Source organism: Bos mutus, chromosome 19, assembly GCF_027580195.1.
Source record: "Bos mutus isolate GX-2022 chromosome 19, NWIPB_WYAK_1.1, whole genome shotgun sequence".
NCBI lineage: Eukaryota > Metazoa > Chordata > Mammalia > Artiodactyla > Bovidae > Bos > Bos mutus.
In genome coordinates, this window is record NC_091635.1 from 26,539,638 (window position 1) to 26,562,332 (window position 22,695).

At 37.1% G+C, this 22,695-nt stretch overlaps 1 protein-coding gene across 2 annotated transcripts in view; it reads right to left on the reverse strand.

The window, feature by feature from the left end:
* Window positions 1–22,695, reverse strand: part of FBXL20 (F-box and leucine rich repeat protein 20) — a 99,574-nt gene that overhangs the window by 22,705 nt on the left and 54,174 nt on the right. For both annotated transcript variants that reach the window (XM_070389776.1, XM_070389777.1), the window contains exons 2-6: window positions 21,547–21,608; window positions 4,814–4,868; window positions 1,816–1,890; window positions 557–651; window positions 12–80 (exon numbers count right to left, since the gene is read on the reverse strand). In XM_070389776.1, coding sequence (XP_070245877.1) covers window positions 12–80; window positions 557–651; window positions 1,816–1,890; window positions 4,814–4,868; window positions 21,547–21,608 — 356 coding nt within the window. The remainder of the gene's footprint in view (window positions 1–11; window positions 81–556; window positions 652–1,815; window positions 1,891–4,813; window positions 4,869–21,546; window positions 21,609–22,695) is intronic.

A 22,695-nucleotide genomic window follows, 5' to 3' on the forward strand; every position in this document is an offset into this window, starting at 1 on the left:
AAAATACTTACGCATCTGTAGTCTTTGTACACCCATTGAGATTCAGCACTTCAATGTTCCTACAGTTTTGTGCAAAGGTTCTTTATAGGAAAGAAACAAAGTAAAGGGTCTGAGGCAAAATGTGCACAATTCTCAGCATTAAAAAAATAATAGAAGATACAAAACGGCAAACCTGGATATTAGTACAAAAAGTCATTAAGTTACGAATAAATTAATTTTCAACCATAAACTTTTAAACATCAATCTTTTTGTCAACCAAAGTTAAAATTATCCGAGCTTGAATTAAACAGACAAACTTTACTCAAGGCTCCAAATGAACCATTTATAATATGGGGAAGCTGGTTTTTGTGGGGGAGCACATGTTCTTGTTTTATTCCCAAAACCACACATCCCACTACTGGATACTGGTATGATAAGCAATGAATGTGTATCTGGGTTCAGAACAGCTTAAGAATATGAAAACTATCCCAGCCTTTTCTGGGTGAGATGCTGCTGTGTCTCATGTTGTTCTTTACTTCAGTCAGTAAGATCAGTTAATGGGTAGTTATGTTTTTACCTTAAAGCATTGTCTCCTACTCCAAGACACCCACGAAGACTTAACTTTCGTAAAAAGCCCCCACACCTTTTTGAAATATTCTCCACTACCCGGCCCTGTAAAAAGAGAAGATAGGTATACAAAAAGATAAGCCACCAAATCTTGAAAAGAACATATTCTCATTATTAAAATGCTTCTAACTCGTTTAAACAACCTAATTAAATCAAATCAGCTTTCTTGGTCTATTTAAAATATGCCTAAACTCTACATTGTTATTTATTTTGTTCATCTTTAAGATACTTTGTATTTGAGGAAATGGTGCTCTGTAGTTCTTTTATGTCACTGTATTATTGTTTCGGTACATTTACTATAGCACTCTAAATACAGCAGAGACTCAATGAACACTTAACAAAAGCTTACTGAATGATTTTGTGGGTTATGTTGCTTTACACATTTACATCCATGAAGATAAAAAGAATTGGGAAAAACAAAAACCCACCATGTTGATGATACTTTCTGAAGATAATGGAAAGTTCATGTAAGGTTTTTTAAACTTCTTACATGAATCCTCAAGACAACTAAGCTCCATTAATATGTTAAAAACAAAAACAAAAACCCAACCCAGTTGAAAAAAATCTAAACCTAAATCTTACTTAATCCTTGTAACACAGTGAGGAAGCTATGATTTGCACTCTCCAGATGAGAGAACCAAGGACCACAGAGTTAAAATTCAGGTTAAAATAACATAAGCTTAAGCCATTCTCCATTTGAGAAAACAGGCAATACTAAGGCTGAAATATGAGAGAGAAATGAGAAGGGAAAAAAAAAATCTTTCCACAGCAAAAGTAATCCAATACATTTTCCTGGAGAATGAAAGAAAAACTTATCTGTAGGCTCTCCTAGAACCCAAAATGCTCATCAAGAAGAATTTATGCAAATATTATGCCTCAGTAAGTTCTTAACTCCACTTATTTTTCCATAAACAGATATAAAAAGACTTCCTAAAAAGAGCAAACACAGGTCCATATTTCTACAACAAAAATAAAAACAAAAACTTAGTAATAAATAATTTACTATTATTTCAGTAAAATAATTTTGCTTATTCTCAAAAGCTGATCAAGTTCTTGGGGAACACTGCAGGCTCTCATGAAATTCGGATGCACTGAAATTAATGGTTTCTCTCTCCAGGGAAAGGAGATTTATATAGCTGAGGCTAATTTGTTCCATACTGTAATTACATTCTAACAAGAGAAATGGGGCCACACACCACATAATTATACCTCAATATCCCTCTGGAAATCAAACAGGTCAATTCGCTGCCAGTTACTGCCATCCAAAGCTAGAACATTCCAGGCCTATTTTGAAGAAAAAGACACAAAATGAGAAGCTGAAATGAAGGGAAAAAGCCAGTGAAGTCCAAGTTCAAAAATCAACCTAATAATGATTGAAATTGTCCAAAAAAATGTCTCAGCACACCCATCATTAACTCCCAAAAGGTGAGTCTCATTTCTGATTCATGTTTTATTCTCTAAGTAGATTATCTCATAAATGAGTGGGTACAGAAATTAGCAGCTGTGGAAGATCTTACATTAGGGGGCTGGGGAAAGGACAGGTTGTAATAAGTACCATAGTCATAGACTGTTTTCTAACTGGAATTTCTAATTTCAAAATGAGACGATCCAATTGGTGAAAAGCGAGTCTGTTACTCCAGGAACAAGGTGAGGAAGAAACCAAAAAAAGAAGATGGACTCTGAATGTACTGTGTTCAATACATATATCATGTTTGATAAAAATATGCTAATCCATAGCATCGCTTGTTTGGATCTGAAACTGTGACCTGGGATTTACAAAAGACACTATCATTTCTCTATATACGTGACAGAGACTTTAATGCTTTCCTCATTACCAACGAGCTCACTCAGGCATGTTTTCCAATTGGTTATCTTTCCTTTCAACTCAGTTCAATGGTAATACATTTCTTTTTTTTTTTTTTTTTTAAATACATTTCTTTAATTAGCTAAAGAGAGGCAAGAAGGCTTTTCAACTTTTCAGGATAAGGTGAAAAATGACTCTACAGTGTTAACTTGCTATGGATCATTCTGCATTGTATTTTAATCAGAAAGCCTTTAAAAGTTTTCCTTATTAAATTTAAAGTGTATGCAAAGTCTTAATCCTGTTAATTCATAAACTGAGAATATCATCTCCTTTTACAACAATTCAAAACACAGATTCGAAACACTGAAATTGTAAAAAGGAAACTGCAGGCACACTTTTAAGTCCCAGGTAACTGTCATACAACCAGCAAGACATATGCCAGGGGTATAGGAGAAAACAAAGTTATTATTCTAGAAATCTTTAAGGTTCTCTTAGGATTTCAATGTTACGTTTCATTTTGTGGCTTCATATTTTTCTAATTTTTTTTCCTCCTTTCTTCTTTTAAAACATTTTATCTATCTTTCATTAGCTGTGCTGGGTGTTCGTTGCTGTGTGGGCTTTTCCCTAGTTGCTGCAAGCAGGGGCTACTTTTAAGTTGCAGTGTGCGGGCTTCTCATTGTGGTGGCTTCTCCTGTTGCAGAGTACAGTCTCTAGGGCATACAGGATTCAATAGTTGTGCTTCCCGGGCTCTAGAGCACAAGCTCAGCAGTTGCGGTGCACAGGCTTAGTTGTTCTGTGGCATGTGGGCTCTTCCTGGATCAGGGATCAAACCCATGTCTCCTGCACTGGCAGGCGGATTCTTTATCACTGATCCACGAGGGACGCCCCCAATGGGTTCTTAAATGGCTCCATGGAAGACAAGAACTTGTAAAGATCATGTGTTCACTAGATTCATAGGCTAAATATACCTCTGGTTCGGCTTGATATTTCTCATTTCCTCACACTACTTTTTCCAGCAAGCAGGAAACATGCTAAACTGAGACTAAAATTAGGAATGACAGGTTTCTCTCCAGAGTTTTTTTTTTAAAAGCACATTAACAAAATACTTCAAGTGCAGAGAGTAACAGGCTAACTACTGATGAACCAACTGTACAGATTTAACAAAGACTGGCATTGTGCTTCCTTTTAAGTTAAAACACATTAAGAAGGAAGAAGAACCTGAACATGAAAACAACAACTAAAACTCACTCAAATCAACACTCTTGAGATGAGACTCTGCTACTGAACAGGTTTAGACACCAGTCTGGGCATTTTGTTTCTCAGTGATGACCTCAGCTTCAAATGTAGACAGAAAAGAAACCCCAACTCATTTGTACCAGCTATGACTAGAGCAACGACTCAGGCACCAGGAACAGAAATGTCATGAATAGAAATCATCAAAATATGACTGACTGTTTCCTAAATAGCTGATACAGTTTCAGTATGGCTTTTAGGATGTAGAAATTATATTAACGTTAGCAAGATAACGTGAATTTTCTATGCTAAGTTTTGTGCTTTTTTTTTTTTCCTGAGGAAATCAGTGTTGGAAACTTTAAGGAAAACCTGTCTTTACAAAGATAAATACTCTGATATAACCAACCATATTACATATTCAGCACCTACAACTATACCTGGCACATAGTAAGGTTCTCAACAAATATTTGTTGAACAATCAAAAAGCCATTGTCTATTTTATAAAAAGGTGGTAAATATATGTATTCACTCATGTTATTAAATATTATATATCTATATTACAAAAGAGACTAGGAATGGTTCATAATATAATTTTCCCACAACAGAGACTCTATTCTTAGTATTACTGGCAACAATAGGATTATGATATTTCACTGTTTTGTCACAGTAATGTCAGTTGTCAAAAGTTTGTAAGTAAGAGTAATGCAAAAACTGACTTTGAGAAAGGAATTTGGTTTGTGCTGTAATTTCTTAAAAATTAAATTCTAGTTATAACCTTTTGAGAAAAAAATACCAGGAGATATCAAAAGCTTTCCATGTATATACATAAAATGAAGTAGGAAAACATAATGAAACACTGTATTATTACAGTTCCAAGTAAAGTCTAATCTTTTTACTTTGCACGTTTAATATGCTTTTTCCTTGAAGATGCTTCCTCTGCATGTATTATAGAAATAGTCAAGAGTTTCAAAAAACTAAAGTTAGCAACAATATATATAGTAGAATTCCACTGCAGAATTAACATGGGTTTAGGTATGCCATGGGTGCAACAACATCCTTGGAAACATAACACACAACTACCATCTGAAGGAAATGGTTCGTCTGCTACAGAAGCTGATTATCATTAATGTCAGCAAGGAATCCTCTTCTAATCATGTCAGCCACTCTTACCCTGGAGACCTGAGCACAGCGACACAAGGTAACAACATCCAGAAAAGAAAATATCCTAAAAAGAGATGGAGAAAAACTTTACTATACATTATATGACAAAGGAGTTTCTCTTGATTTTTGCCTATAAATAATTGGCTATGTTAACACATGCAGGAAAAGACAGAAGTCCTTTAAATAATCACACAAAAAGCTGAAGCAATTTATACAACCCATATAAAACATACGGGAAAAAGTCATCTTTTACCTGATAATGTTATGTGTAAGTACAAGTTCAATCATTCACATTAAGGCATGATAAAATATTTCCAATACATTTTTTCTTTAAAGTAAAAAAACAATTTCCACACCATGATTATCAAAAGAAAGAGGCTAGGGGAGAGTTATCTTTATAAAGAATTTTACAGTTGAAGGGAAAAAAATAAAGTATTGGCAACACCTAAAAATTAGCAAATATAAAATGTTAAATCTCTATGTATTTAATTCCAATTTGGGAAATTGTAAAACTCATTTAACACATCGATGTCAGGAAACACCACCTAAATTTTTTCTTAGACAGTTTAGTAGTATTGTAGAGACTCTCTTAGAGAGTTTAATATTATTGAAGCATTATTACTTGAAATAATTAACTTGCCTAAAGAACGATAACTCTCTATACCATAAGCCACCCATAAAAACAGGTCAGAGCATTCTGGCAATAAAGTGAATGGGTCACTTGAGCTTCAAGGTCTCCTTACTCATGAATACCTTTAAAGGGCATTTTGATCTCAATAACAAGTGAAGCTCTTCTACACGTGGCAAAAGGTACAGTATAGCATGTACTTTATACCTGTGGCGGATTCATTTTGATATATGGCAAAACTAATACAATATTGTAAAGTTAAAAAATAAAATAAAATAAAAATAAATAAAGATGATATTCCTTGAAATAGCTGGAGATACTGGAGTGTTACGAAATGGAGGTCAAGAAGCATCAATCTGGAGATGAAGGCTACACTTTCTGTTCCAAGTTACTGTAACAGAACAAACTATTTGGTGATTAGAGGCTGTCAATCACATTTTAGAACTTGGAATAAACTGAGTTAATAATTACATCAGACAGAAAAGTTATGTATATTTTGTAAATAAAGTTTTTTAAAACTATTTTTAAGTTTAGGTAATATACATAACATGAAACTTACCAGCTAACCACTTTTAAATGTACAGTTCAATAGTATGAAGTACATTCACACTGCTGCACAAGCACCACCACCACTAGCCATCTCAAGAACTTTCTCATTTTCCCAAACTGAAACTCTATACACAGTGAACAGTGACTCCTCACTTCCCTTTCCCCAGCTCCTGGCAACCACCACTCTGCTTTGTTTCTCTATGAATTTAACTACTCCACATACTTCATATGAGTGGAATCATATAGTATCTGCCTTTTTGTTACAGGCTTCTTATTTCATGTCTTCAAGGTTCATCCATGCTGTTGAATGTATCTGAACTACCTTTTTAAAAGCTGAATAATATTCCAATGTATACATATACCATATTTTCTACATCTGTCCATAGATGGAAAGTGTGAACACCTTTCTTGATCCCTTGAGGTGACCCTGCTACAACCCTGATGGCTCTCTTTAATAAAATAAAATTTCCATCTTTCTAAATACTGATTACAAACACCATTCCCAAATAAATACATACACTATGAATCTAGGTACCTCAATTCCTAAAACAGTAAGTTTACCTAATGCAACAAACCTTCCTACACTGCTTAATGCTGCTGCTTTTCCCTGTCATCCACTATATACTATCGTTTTTGTGGAGCTTCCTCAAGATCCCATTTCTGCCAAATCACCAGTAATCCCTAAGTAATTTGCATAAATATAATGTTATACATGGCAGGGACACAGGAGAGAAATTTTAGATAATGGATCCTCGTTAGACTAGGTTTAGTAACCTTTCAACAGAAAGGTTCTTCACAAAATAAAGCATAATAGACAGACATGAAACCTCAGGTTAGAGGTCAAATGTAGACCTAGGAGACTCTCTGAAGCACATATCCCAACAATCATAATTCCATTCTTAGAATGTACTATCTGGGGTTCTAATGTCAAAATTCCCTTGAGTTGGCTTTTCACCTGGGTTTGACATTATGCTACATTAGAGAGAAAGAAGACAAATACAGTCTCTGTGCCCCTCTGTGGCAATACTAGTTTGGGCTTTCCAGTCCTGATTTGGACTCCTAGTAAGATAGATGTGATAAGCTTCTGTGCTTGAAAGTAAAGTCGCTCAGTCATCTCCGACTCTTTGTGACCCCATGGAATTCTCAGGCCAGAATACTGGAGTGGGTAGCCTTTCCCTTCTCTAGGGGATCTTCCCAACCCAGGGATAGAACCCAGGTCTCCTGCATTGCAGGCACATCCTTTAACCAACTGAGCTATCAGGGAAGCCTAAGATGGATGTGATAAGCCTCTGTGCTTAAATTTCAACCACCCCACAGTCTGTCTAAATGTCTGCTATTATTTAGTAACTTCTGACTTCTACTTATCCTAGGAGATAAGGAGAGACAATTACCTTTAGAAACCCAAATATATGGACTGATGGGATAAGCTGCTAGAGTTTCAGTTACAGTGACTGGGTGCTGGAGGAGGGGAGAGGCCAGTTGGTGAGGATGGTGAAGAGGAGGCTCACAGAGAGCATTTATCCTTCTAAATATGGTTAACATTAATTTAAACTAAAAAAAAATCAATATAATTTTAAGTGTGCATTTGTAGGATAAGTCAAGGTGAAACAATACTACTATTTTCATATGACAGGCAAGAACAGTAAAACTACATTATACTGCTTTTCATCATCTTCAGGCTTGGTACTTTACACTGCAACCCTTTACACAACTCCTTCTTGAGGATACCTATTATCCGTAACCAGAATGGTTACGATCAAAGAGATAAGAAAACTGAGGGCGAATGAAAGGTCTGTTACTATTGAAGCATCCTGCTTGACTGGTTCAATAAAAGTCTTTCCCCATCTTTTATCAAGAGATTGTTGAAAAACTGGCCTAGCTTTAGGCCACCCAAGTTTAGGTAAAGTAGGCCTCAACTTCCCCATTCAAGCAAAAAGACTTTGGCTAGGTTTCTGAAATATAATGCGGAAGAAGTTAGGGTCTAATTATAAGTAGATGTTATTGCCATATGAAAAAAAAAGATGTGCATGGTCCTAGAGAAGGTAGAATTTCTGAGTGTGGAGCCCAGATATCTGCAGAAAAAAAAACAATTTCTCCAGGTGATTCTTATGAATATTATATAAAGGTGATAATTTATGATTTTCAAAAACATTTATAAAAGATGTGCAATTCAGATATTTTTAAAGCAAACTGCAGACAACTACACCTTCATGTTTTTAACCCGTTGATCATGGACTGAAATACACCAGGGTAGAGAGATGACAACAGTGAATAACAGCAAAGCCTTTTCATTAATTTACAAATTCAAATCTCTAGATGAAGAGGAATTTTTTTGGTTAATCCATACCCACTAACAAAAAATGAACGTCAAAGATGGCATCTGCCTGAGTTTGAGATCTAATACTCAAAAGAAGTCAAAGTCAAGAATCATTCTTCAGTCAGAACTCATTTTTAAGATTCAAAAAGAAGGATGGGGATGGGGCAGAAAGGAGGGACAGATCTCCTGTTGGACAGATCTATCTGGTCTCTGATCATGTTTGTTTTATAAACTCAGAAATAAAATTCGGTTCTACTTCTGGTCATGGCTGAGTAAGTTTCCACTGGACTAACTTTCTAGATACAACATCAAATTGTGAACATAAAAACAACCATCTGAAGGCAACAGAGATGAACAAATGCAGGCAGTTATTAAAGGGGAAAAGGGAACAACAAGTGACTCTGCAGGTGTTTTGTTTTTTTTTTCATGGGTTTTATTCTGAGGACAGGTTGTACTTGGGGCTCTTAGAACTTGAATAGAAACCTGTGAAGGGGAATCAAGAGCAGAGTCTGGAGCAACCATAGGCAACAGGAAGTGAGCAGAGAAAGAAAGTTAGAATGATGTGAGGGAGCACAAATTCCGTCCAAACCCCCAAGAGACCTCTGACTACTGCGAGTGGTGGAAACACTCCAAGCTGCTAAATTTAGAAGAACTGAACTTGCATTTCAGGGGCCACCCACAACATGGGACACAAAGTTTGTAGGCTGGGGACAGCCAAGTTACCTATCTGCTAAAAATAAACAAATGAATACATTCAGTAAAACTCCAAACTGAATACACAGAGATGAATAAAATGAACTAAAACATTTTAAACGAATAATGTAAAAAAAGAAAACCAATGTAACTTTTGAACTCTGTATTTTCTGTATATCACCAGGAAAAAGACCAAAAACAAATGAACTCATAACAAAAAACTATAAATAATGAACTCTAATTAGATTCCTCAGAGTGTAATGGGTTATTTCATGTGCAATCTAAGACTGAGTAAATAAGTAATTATATTGTAGACAGAGTCATATTTCTCCCTTAGAGAAGAAGAGTCGTATTACACCCATAAATATGGAAAGGAGAGCTAAAATGAGCCTTAAGGTATTAGACTAGGATTGGAGCTGTTAGTATAAACTGGTTATATAAGAGAATTGTCATGTTTAATTTATCTATTCATCTATATATAGATACAGATATAAAATTGCATAAAGATGTGTTCATGCACTACCCACCTCCAAACATGTATTTCTTAGCTCCATCTAATGAGAAGATCTACAAGCAATGATGTCCAGTAGCAATAAACATAGGTAGGGTAGAGATCTTAGTTTCTAAATACCATTCTCCACTCAAAATCATCCCTGCGCTCCTTGCAAAAATGTCTGATTCCAGGACTGGGTCAGGAAAAGTACAAGAAGATCCTAGAGTATCTTGTGCCAAAAAACAAGGATATATTCAAAGAATGATGGGACATATTCAAAGAACATAGAATATAACCCTAAGGGACTCCCACTGGCTAAATTTGCAACATTTTGAGCAGAAAACAAATGCGATTACCACACACTGAATAAAATAGGAATTCATGAGTATATATTGATGTTACTAAAGAAAGGAAAAAACGCGATAGAAGGGAAAACTCTTCTTCAGAGAATTCCAACTAGTAAAATGTAGAAGTAAAGATGGAATTAGAGAATCACCATTTGGTAACCACAACAGTAATAACTGTTTCAAGGAAGAAACAAAAACTTTGACTGAGTTAATGTTTGATGAGAAACAAGATATTCACATAGTCTCAAAGTATTTCACCACAGGACACTTACTAATGATAAGGGGGAAAATGGTAACATTACAGTGGAGAAATCTGGCAGATACCACCTTAACCTGATGATCTAAGTTAACATCAACAGTAATGGGACAAACAGACATCTTATGCTTATGATACCAACAATGAGGGAGCCTCCCAGATGGTGCTAGTGGTAAAGAACCCACCTGCCAATGCAGGAGACATAAGAGATGTGGGCTCGATCCCTGGGCCAGGAAGATCCCCTGGAGGAGGGCAGGGCAGTGCACTTCAGCATTCTTGCCTGGAGAATCCCATGGACAGAGGAGCCTGGCGGGCTGCATTCCATAGGGTCACAAAGAGTAGGCCATGACTGCAGTGATTAGCACGGCACAGCACATGAACAGTAAGAATACTACCTAGCTTCTGTGGTATTCCTACAAAACTGTGACAACTGAATTTACTCATGAAGGACATTCTGTAAAGAATCTTCAAAACTGCCAATGGCTACAAAAGACAAAGAAAGACTGAAGGCCTCTTCAAAATTGAAACCAGATGAAGAGAAGTGAGAAGTAAATGCAACCTGTGATCTTGGACTGCAACTTGAATCAGAAAGATTTCTTGCCTTGTACTACAAAGAACACAAAGAACAGGATCATGCATAGGATAACTAGTAAAATAGGGATAAGGTCTATAGACTACATAATAGTATCACATCAATGTGTATTTAGAAATTACAGTAATTTCAATTACTGTACTGTGTTTATAAATGAGAAAGTCTTTGATTGTAGAAAATTCACTCTGAAGTCTTGGGTAAAAAGTATGGTTTGCAACTTAACCCAAATAGTTAAGAAAAAATAATGTAAGTACAGTCAAAGGTTAACATTTAAGGAATCCAAGTAAAAGTTTTATGGAATTTCTTTGAACTACTTCTGAATCTTTTCAGTAAATTTAAAATAATCTAAAAACACAAAGAGGAAAAAAAGAAGTAAAAAATATGTTAAAACTCAAAGGACTGGCAAGAAATAAAAATACAAACAATAACCACTGGCTTAGTATCAGCTATATATATCTAATTGGGTCATCCTGTATTCTGCAAGCTAACTCCTGCACCCAAGCCTTGAACAATAACACAATTAACACACAGAAAACACAAACTTCAGGAAACAAAGAGATAAAGATTATTTTCCAAATAATGTTTTCTTCTAGGGTTATATTCCTAGGATACTCATGCTCCTTTGTCCTCAAGATGGCCCCAATCTTGACAGAGTCATGATTTTAGGGCTATTAAAAACTGGCCCCACAATATCAAGCTGAGCCTGCTGGGAGTTCATGTACTAGGATGTGTAATGATAGGAAGACAAAAAAGACTTGAAAAAAAACAGTATGTTCACATAGTCAAGTGGCTCTCAGTCTCAAAAGACAAACAGCTTTGTGTCCACATACATAAATAACCTACACAAAGGCAATGTGCCTAATACGTATCTTATTAATAGTCCATCACTACCAAGACATCAGGGCTTCCTCCTGGCTCAGCTGCTAAAGAATGTGCCTGCAATGTGAGAGACCTGCGTTCAATCCCTGGGTTGGGAAGATCCCCTGGAGAACGGAACGGCTCCCCACTCCAGTATTTTAGCCTGGAGAATTCCATGGACTGTGTAGTCCATGGGGTCACAAAGAGTCGGACACGACTGAGCAACTCTCACCAAGACAACAAGGCAAGAGTGGAGAATTGTTACTGGCTAAGAAAATGTGGAGCCAAGCAAGAGCTGAAGTCTCTAAGAGAACTAAAATAAAACAGGCAATTCACTCCCCAAGACTATTTTGTTACTGCTGTTGTAGTTCCTCCAGGCAACGGAGTGTTAGGCTTGGAAATATTAAAACAGCAAATGGCAGGACCTCCCTGGTGGTCCAGTGGTTAGGACTTGCTTCCACTGCAGGGGGCAAAGGTTCCATCCCTGGTTGGAGAACTAAGATCCCGCATGCCACATGGCACAGCCAAAAAAAAAGGGCAATTATGGAGAAACATGCAAACCAGGCAAGAGATTAAGTTTGAGACAGGCAGCATCCAATTTATTAACGGACTGTATATGCAAAGTTCGTGAATTCTCCAATATAAACAATATCACAAAGAAGAGTTTGTTTGCCAGACAAGCTTTAGGGGGAAAAAGTCCTAAACTACAATACTATGTATTATGCAAAAGAGCCTGAGCTTCAAATCTTGTAGCATGCCTGAATCAAAAACCCTTTGCCTCTGTCCACAAAGAGGAAACAATAATCTCATCTGAAATGCTCTTCCTCCTTACTCTCCTGCAACATCCAGTTAATCACTACTTAACCCTTTATGACTCAGCTCAGGTCTCGTTTCCTTGGAAGCATCTTCTGAACTCTCTAGGGTTGGCTGCAATGTCCTACACGTGAGCTTTGCTCTAGGCAAACCTCCACTATACCTTTATATTGATTATTTTCCTGTCAGTCTTTTCTACTACCCACTGAGTTTCTTGAGGACAAAAAGTCCCGTTTATTTCTATATCCAACATAATGATTGGTACACTGCATGTCTCCCACTATAGTAAGGTTTAAGGAAATTCCAACTATGTAATATTCCAGAAAAAGCAAAACTATGGAGATCAAAAAATAAGTGGTCCCCTGGGATAAGACCCTGGTGCTGGGAAAGACTGAAGGCAGGAGGAGAAGGGGACGAGAGAGGACGAAATGGCTGGACGGCATCACCGACTCAATGAGTTTGAGCAAGCTCCAGGTGATGGTGAAGGACAGGGAAGCCAGGCTGCAGTCCATGGAGTTGCAAAGAGTTGGACGCGACTGAGTGACTGAACAACAACAAGGGATGAAAAGTGAGAGAGATAAACAGGCAGAGCAGAAAGGATTTTTACAGCAGTAAAAACACTATGTATGATATTGTAATGATGGATATGTTACTACACATTTGTACAAGCCCATAAAATCTATGCAGAAGGAAATGGCAACCCACTCCAGTACTCCTGCCTGGAAAATCCCAAGGACGGAGGAGCCTGGTAGGCTACAGTCCATGGGGTCACAAAGAGTCAGACACGACTGAACGACTTCACTTCACCTCATAAAATCTACAACACCAAGAGTGAACCTTAAGGTAAACTACAGACTTAAGATAATTATAAGGTGAAGAAAGTAGGGAAAACCACTAGACCATTCAGGTATGACCTAAATCAAATCCCTTATGATTATACAGTGGAAGTGAGAAATAGATTTAAGGGCCTAGATCTGCTAGATAGAGTGCCTGATGAACTATGGAATGAGGTTCGTGACATTGTACAGGAGACAGGGATCAAGACCATCACCATGGAAAAGAAATGCAAAAAAGCAAAATGGCTGTCTGGGGAGACCTTACAAATAGCTGTGAAAAGAAGAGAAGCCAAAAGCAAAGGAGAAAAGGAAAGATATAAGCATCTGAATGCAGAGTTCCAAAGAATAGCAAGAAGAGATAAGAAAGCCTTCCTCAGCAATCAATGCAAAGAAATAGAGGAAAACAACAGAATGGGAAAGACTAGAGATCTCTTGAAGAAAATCAGAGACACCAAGGGAACATTTCATGCAAAGATGGGCTCAAAATGGTATGGACCTAACAGAAGCAGAAGATATTAAGAAGCGGTGGCAAGAATACACAGAAGAACTGTACAAAAAAGATCTTCATGACCCAGATAATCACGATGGTGTGATCACTGACCTAGAGCCAGACATCCTGGAATGTGAAGTCAAGTGGGCCTTAGGAAGCATCACTACGAACAAAGCTAGTGGAGGTGATGGAATTCCAGGTGAGCTATTTCAAATCCTGAAAGATGATGCTGTGAAAGTGCTGTACTCAATATGCCAGCAAATCTGGAAAACTCAGCAGTGGCCACAGGACTGGAAAAGGTCAGTTTTCATTCCAATCCTAAAGAAAGGCAATGCCAAAGAATGCTCAAACTACCACACAATTGCACTCATCTCACACACTAGTAAAGTAATGCTCAAAATTCTCCAAGCCAGGCTTCAGCAATATGTGAACTGTGAACTTCCTGATGTTCAAGCTGGTTTTAGAAAAGGCAGAGGAACCAGAGATCAAATTGCCAACATCCACTGGATCATGGAAAAAGCAAGAGAGTTCCAGAAAAACATCTATTTCTGCTTTACTGACTATGCCAAAGCCTTTGACTGTGTGGATCACAATAAACTGTGGAAAATTCTGAAAGAGATGGGAATACCAGACCACCTGACCTGCCTCTTGAGAAATCTGCATGCAGGTCAGGAAGCAACTGTTAGAACTGGACATGGAACAACAGACTGGTTCCAAATAGAATAAGGAGTACGTCAAGGCTGTATATTGTCACTCTGCTTATTTAACTTATATGCAGAGTACATCATGAGAAACGCTGGACTGGAAGAAACACAAGCTGGAATCAAGATTGCTGGGAGAAATATCAATAACATCAGATATGCAGATGATACCACCCTTATGGCAGAAAGTGAAGAGGAACTAAAAAGCCTCTTGAAGGTGAAAGTGGAGAGTGAAAAAGTTGGCTTAAAGCTCAACATTCAGAAAATGAAGATCATAGCATCCGGTCCCATCACTTCATGGGAAATAGATGGGGAAACAGTGGAAACAGTGTCAGACTTTATTTTTGGGGGCTCCAAAATCACTGCAGATGTTGACTGCAGCCATGAAATTAAAAGACGCTTACTCCTTGGAAGGAAAGTTATGACCAACCTAGATAGCATATTCAAAAGCAGAGACATTACTTTGCCAACAAAGGTTCGTCTAGTCAAGGCTATGGTTTTTCCTGTGGTCATGTATGGATGTGAGAGTTGGACTGTGAAGAAGGCTGAGTGCCGAAGAATTGATGCTTTTGAACTGTGGTGTTGGAGAAGACTCTTGAGAGTCCCTTGGACTGCAAGGAGATACAACCAGTCCATTCTGAAGGAGATCAGCCCAGGGATTTTTTTGGAGGGAATGATGCTGAAGCTGAAACTCCAGTACTCTGGCCACCTCATGTGAAGAGTTGACTCATTGGAAAAGACTCTGATGCTGGGAGGGATTGAGGGCAGGAGGAGAAGGGGACGAGAGAGGATGAGATGGCTGGATGGCATCACTGACTCGAAGGATGAGTCTCAGTGAACTCCGGGAGTTGGTGATGGACAGGGAGGCCTGGCGTGCTGCGATTCATGGGGTTGCAAAGAGTCGGACACGACTGAGCGACTGAACTGAGCTGAAGGTGTTAATATAGGTTCATCTTTGGCAAACAAACAAATAAACAAAAAACATTCTGGTGGGTTATGTTGATAATGGGGGTGGAGGCCTGCATGTGTGAAGGGGCACGTGAGAAACCTCTGTACCTTCCTCTCATGTCACTGTAAACCTAAAACTGCTCTACAGAAGCAAATCCTTTAAAAGAAAGAAAGAAAGCTGAAGGACTACAAAGGACAAGAATGAGGCCTCATTACTGAACTTCAGCATTCTGCTAATGTAGAATAAAAATATACATCTTTTATTCTCTCACCAATTGCAGTAGCAAACTCAAATGAAAATGCATCATACATACATGGTACGGGAAAAAACAGCCTAAACATATGCTTATGTTTATAAAGAGTCATATATGTAACTGTGTTAAAAATTACTGTGTTAAAAATCAGTATGAAACAAAATGTATCACCTGAACCCCTGCCCCCCAAAAGGTTTAAGGGGACATAATTTAATTATTTTTTGATATCTCGTGGCTTTCATAAAGAACATCAATTATCATTCTATTCAGTGAAATCCTCACGAGTAACTAAGTCACTAAAAAAACTTCTCTTCATTAAATAAACAACCCTGTACTGTAATATTTTTGAATGTTACTATTTTTAATTGATGTAACTCTGATTTATAACACTGTATAAGTCTCATGTGTAGAACACTGTATTTCTACTTCTGTATACCCTACAACATGCTCACCACCCAAAATTTATTTTCTATTAATTCACCATACAGTTGACCCCCTTTATACCTTTCCCACCACCCTTTCTCATCTGGGAACCACTACTCTTCTCAATCCTACATGTTTGTTTTTGTTGGTTTTCTTTTTTTTTCTTTCTTGTTTTCTTTCCTTTTTTAAGCCACACTGTGCAGCACACAGAATCTCAGTTCTCCAACCGGATGCCCCCTGAACTGGAAGCTCAGAGCTCTAAACAGTGAACCACCAGAAAAGTTTGCTTTTAAAATTAGTTTTTATATATTCTCTCTTATTGTCAGATTGCTAATAATAAACTCAGTGGACCCTCTATCAACATAACTCTTCTGATCCCATATTTACTGATATTCATAATTGAATTTGTGTTAACCGTGTTTAACGAAAAAAATAAAGAGTAAATGGGAACTGAGAAATGGCTGGCATGTATCCTTTAAGTAAAATGCACATTTGATCTTCCAGCTTGCTTTCTGTTTCTCTGATTTGTTCTGGATAATTGAGAAGACTAGAAAATGAAATGGTCAGTAAGAGCAATATTGTTTTTCTGTTCTTTGATTCAGGAACATCTGCCAATGCATCTTAAAGGTGAGAGATGATCACTTTTGGTAGTCTGAGTATCTAGTCACATCATTTTATGGTCTATGAGTAAAAAATAGAATTAACAGTAATATACATGACACTTTATTGCACTTCCTATGTGCTGGGCACTCTTTCTAGTAAGAACTTCATATTTATCAACCCTTTGGATCCTTGTTTGTTGTTTAGTTGCCAAGTCGTGTCCAAATCTTTCAAGACTCCATGGACTGTAACTCACCATTTCTTTCCCCAGGGGATCTTCTCAATCCAGGGGATTGAACCTGCCTCTCCTGCACTGGCAGGCGAAGTCCTTACCACTAAGTCACTAGGGAGGATTTTAGTACTTTCCTAAAAGGTAGGTACTAAAATCTTCAGTTTACAGCTAGTAAATGACAAAATGCAGGTGTCGAGATTTCAGAGCTGATGTTTCTAACCATTATGCCCTTAAAAGTAAGAAAACACACTCCCCTATCCACCCTGAACTCCTGGCAATTAAAGTGAATGAAAATACTAGATATTATCAGTGTTGTAAGCTTCCTGGAATAGAATATAATAAGACAGCAGGTATACAGAAAAGAGTTCACATAGCAGTCCTATCCTTATTAGAAAGGCCCTTCAAATGTTGCTTGCACTGCTGCATCTTGGATGGCATTTGAGAATTTGGATTGCAGAGGTTTCCCACTATTCCCTGATAAGCTTCCCTGGTAGACATTTTACTTTTTTGTTGTAACTTATTTTTGGAGGAATTAAGCACACCCTGTGTGACTCCACTGGGAAAGGACTCTTAAAGGCAAAACCTGGTTTCCTATTTCACTCCATTCAGCCTTTTTATTTTTTTAAGTGAAACAAGTGAAGTTTTATTTACTAGGAGGAAAAGAGTACAATACATTGGACAGACATACGGGCGGACTCTGCTTTGTATCTTTTCCCTGTAATAAATCATAGCTCTAAGTATGACTATATGCTGAGCCTTGAGTCCTCCCATAAAATCATCAAACTTAGGAGTACTTCAGGGGACCCAATACAGCATGATTATTTAGACAAACAACTCCAGCCAATTCATTCTTTCCATCTAACTTCAGAAAATTCATCTACCAACTCATATATACACATAACGTATTACATGATAATTATGAGTCAACACCCCAAGAGTTGAAAAATTAATGAAAAAAGTTTCAGATTCTTGTAAATAATGATAATCCTCATTCTGAAATTTCATTCTGTTTCATAGCTAAAAGGGCATGTGTGGGTTCAAACAGTCTTACTTACGACTCCTGTTACTTTTAAAGTTATCAATATCATTCTCAGAAGGAATCCTGAGAAACAAGTCACTTTACATTAGCTCTTGGAAAACAGAAGAGTCTCTGTCTTATAAACACTGACATTCATTTTTCAAGAGGTACTCCTAAAGATATGCACATGGTTCTGCTCTGAAAGGAAGTACTGTCAATTCTGCTAACTGAATTTCACATTATGCAAGCAGTGGATTCCAGCCTGCTGGAGCATTACTAATAAACTTTGTTTCAAAAGGAAAGGAGGAAAATCACTAAGTTAAAGTAAACTACAGCTAAGAAAAAACAAGAACACTTCCTTAATTCATTGGTAAATTGGCTGTGGCACTGAATTTGGCCCTAGCAACACAAGTTTTCCCCTTGTAGACTGATACATGTTGCACCAAATAATGTAATATGTAACTTAAAAAGCTAACCAAGCCAAATAGTCTATGCTACTTATTAAACTGTATTTTTTAAAACAGCTAATACACAGACATGGTATGAAATTCCAAATACACACACCCACAAATTTAGAAGCCACACAAAAAATATGACCAATAAGTAATGACAGTAACAATATAACTCATAAAATAAAACACATATCCAGAAGTCTATACCATTATAAATAACTGAATAAATAAACATAACAGATGTGAAGGGTCTTCCTTACAGTAGAATTCTAACTAATAAATACAGGAAGAATTATGAAAATATAAAACCATGGCAAACATAACAATAGTAACTGTTTCAGGTAACATCAATGGAGGCTAAAATTAGTGGACAAAAATGAGTAACAGTACATAGGCTTAACGTATCTCCCACAAGATATTTATCAGGCTATTTAAGTTTCCTAAGGAAATATTACATTTAATGAATTTCAAAAAAATTACAAATGCCCTGGACAGAATTCATTAATATTTACACTAACTAACTGGCTCCCTGTTTAGTGTAATTTCAAAGATATCACAAAATTTTCTATTTGGCTTAATTGGTTTAAACAAAAAGTTGACCCATTGCCTGAAAGACAAATCAGTCAACCCATAGCTTCAGGTAATGGTAAGAAAAAGCCACTGAGATTCAGGAGTTGTTTGTGGTAACAAAAACTGGTTGATATAGGAATTCCTCTTTATCCAGTCTTCCCCCCAGTACTATCTGTTTTAGCAACTATAGGCCTTACAGTTCATCAACAGTTAACAGAGCAAAGGCAAAACAGTGACTAAATCAAAACCACAGTGAGATATTAACACTCCCCTATGGCTATTATCAAGAAGATAAGAAATAACAAGTGTTGGTGAGGATGTGGAGAAAAGAGAACCCTCATACACAGTTGGTGGGAATGTAAATTGGTACAGACGTTACAGAAAACAGTATGAGATTCTTAAGTAAAGATAGATCTACCATATAATCTCAGCAATCTTCAGCAATACGTGAACCGTGAACTTCCAGATGTTCAAGCTGGTTTTAGAAAAGGCAGAGGAATAGAGATTAAATTGCCAACATCTGCTGGATCACTGAAAAAGCAAGAGAGTTCCAGTAAAACATCTATTTCTGCTTTATTGACTATGCCAAAGCCTTTGACTGTGTGGATCACAATAAACTGTGGAAAATTCTCAAAGAGATGGGAATACCAGACCACCTGACCTGCCTCTTGAGAGACCTATGTGCAGGTCAGGAAGCAACAGTTAGAACTGGACATGAAACAGCAGACTGGTTCCAAATAGGATAAGGAGTACGTGAAGGCTGTATATTGTCACCCTGCTTATTTAACTTATATGCAGAGTACATCATGAGAAACGCTGAGCTGGAAGAAGCACAAGCTTCTAAAAGAAGCTAAAACAGTAACAACAAAAAACCCAACAAATTTTTAACTATGGGTTGTGATGGATATTAACTAGATTTACTGTGGTGATAATTTTGCAATATATTATTTTTTGCTGCATATATTATTATTGTTTTTTTGCTGCACCATGTGGGATCCAGGATCTTAATTCCCAACCAGGATTGAACCTGTACCCTCAGCAGTGGAAGCATGGAGTCTTAGCCACTGGACCGCCATTTTGCAATATATACAAATATCAAATCACTATGTTATATACCTGAAACTAATAGATTATATGTCAATTATATCTAAAAAAGGAAAAGAGGGGAGGGAGTGGGAGGGGAATGAGAAACGGTGTCTAAAGTTAGAAAGGGCCAGGGCAGGCAATGGTGCAGTGTAAAGAATTACAGAAGATGTTATCCGTGTCACCCTCATTTCTTGCCTATATTTCTTTAATAGCCTTCTTATTGCTCTCCACTCCAATCTCCCAATCTGGCTGGCACACAGTACCCAGGCTAATGCTTTAAAAATATAAACCAGATCATATTATTCCCCGTCACAACATGAGAGGTCTCATAGACCACTGTAAGGAATCTGAGTTTCATGACAAAAACAGAAAAACTCTAATAAAATATAAAAACATAAACACAGTATGATCACAGCATGATTGCTCAGTCATAGCCGACCCTTTGCTGCCCCATGGATTGTAGCCTGCTAGGCTCCTCTGTCCATGGAATTTTCCAGGCAAGAGTACTAGAGTGGGTTGCCATTTCCCACTCCAGGGGATCTTCCCAAACCAAGGATCGAACCTGCGTCTCTTGAGTCTCCTGCATTGGCAGGGAGCACTACCTGGGAAGCCCAATATTAAAAATAAGTGTGTCTTAACGTACTCAGTTTATGGTAACAATGAAGAACATAACCTAACGTACTCAGTTTATGGTAACAATGAAGAACATAACCTAAAGTACTCAGTTTATGGGAACAATGAAGAACGTAACCTAACGTACTCAGTTTATGGTAACAATGAAGAACATAACCTAACGTACTCAGTTTATGGGAACAATGAAGAACATAACCTTATTTAAATACATTCTTCTTTAAGATAGCTAAAATTTCACTGAAATTTATGGCATACTCAAAGATATTCAGAGTGCATTTTCCAATGGCTCTGGTAGTCTAGGATGTTTTTTCAACTATAGTCAATCAGCTCGTATGTATGTTTTACTTTCATGGAAAAAATCCATTTCAAGTTGAATTCAGTTCTTTTTTTTTTTTTTTCCTTAGCATTTTCAAAGTTTAAGTCCTAGGATTTAATCCCTGCTTCCAAGGATCTTGCAATCTAGTGGAGGACTCAGCATGCAAATACTTAGGAATGCCAGAAATACTCTTTTTTTTTTTTTTTTGACTCATTCAGATTTTATGTAAGCCACTTGATTATTCTATGTGGTTGCTGTAGAATTTATTTTAGTTTTTACCAGCACTAGAGCGAGATATTTTTCATCCTGAAGTAGGGACTGGTTATGGGCTAGACAGCAGTACCAGCTATGACCAAGAAGATGCCCCTGAACACAGTAACTTCTAACATTTTGCAAAGACAATGTGCTTTTTTCAGTCATGCTATTCTAATAAAATCCCGAGTGTAATAGAGGAAAGTTTCAAGCAACTTTTTAAAAGGCCGTAATTCCTAGGATAAGACTGTTTAATAAAGGCATCAATAAATTTTAAAATTCAGATAATCCAGATCCTAAACAAAAATGAGCAAAAACTCTTAAGATTATTTTAAACAGGCAAATGTGATACAAAACAAAAAAACTATCATAAAGTTAGACTTACCGTAATAGGAGTTCTTTGGGAAGTTTTTTATTGATTACAGCTTCATCGCTATTTGAGAACATCTGCAAAAACAAAATCATTGTGTCAAGTGCTACTTAACATTTTATTATGTTTAACTCAACAGTTTAGACTACCACCTGGTAGCTCAGACGGTAAAGCATCTGCCTACAATGTGGGAGACCCGGGTTCGATCCCTGGGTAGGGAAGATCCCCTGGAGAAGGAAATGGCAACTCAAGCCAGTTCTCTTGCCTGGACCGAGGAGCCTTGTAGGCTACAGTCCATGGGGTTGCAAAGAGTTGGACACGACTGAGCGACTTCACTTCAACAGTTTAGAGGTAATCCTCTTAGGAGAGAAGAGAATAACCACAATGGATGTTATAAACCAAAGTCATATTTTCAGAAACTCCTTAGGCTAAAAAATGTCTGAGACATTTAATTTGCTCTCTATCTTTATCTTTAGAGAAAAATTAACTAATAGCAGCCAGAAGGATGATATTATGTGCCAGGTGCTATTTTTAGTCTTTTTCATGTATTAATGTATCAAATCTTCTTATGACCCTTAATCTTCATTTTACATATAAGGAAACCGAGGTACAAAAAGTTTACTTGCTTAAAATTGTATCAGTACAGAGTGACCATTTGAAAAACCTTAAGGCAAGGTTATTTTTCAGATCTAACTCATATTTATTTGTTCATGGAGTTGTTCACAAACCTAGGATAGGGAACATTCTCCTTCAAGTTTTATGAATCATGCAGAAAACTAATAGTGCTTCATAACCACAACCATATGCATTCTGGATGCACAAAGGATCACTCAAATTAATGAAGTAACTCACAATGGGTATTTTTAAACAGACCCACAATTTCTTCCACTATAAGCTTGTCTAGTAAGCTACATTAAAAATAAAATATCTATATATCCAATAAAAAGTCAGGAAAGACAACACACATGTCACTGAAACTGAGGAGTATGTTCAGTCCCTGCTATTAAGTATCACATAGATGCCTCTTGACTTCACACAGTGAACATTTACTGAACATCTTGTAAGTATTAGGCACCTTTCTAGGCAATTAAATACAAAGACAGTAAGATATTAGCTCTGTACTTAAGGGGTTCCTCCTCTACAATGAAGAACACGGAAATAAGC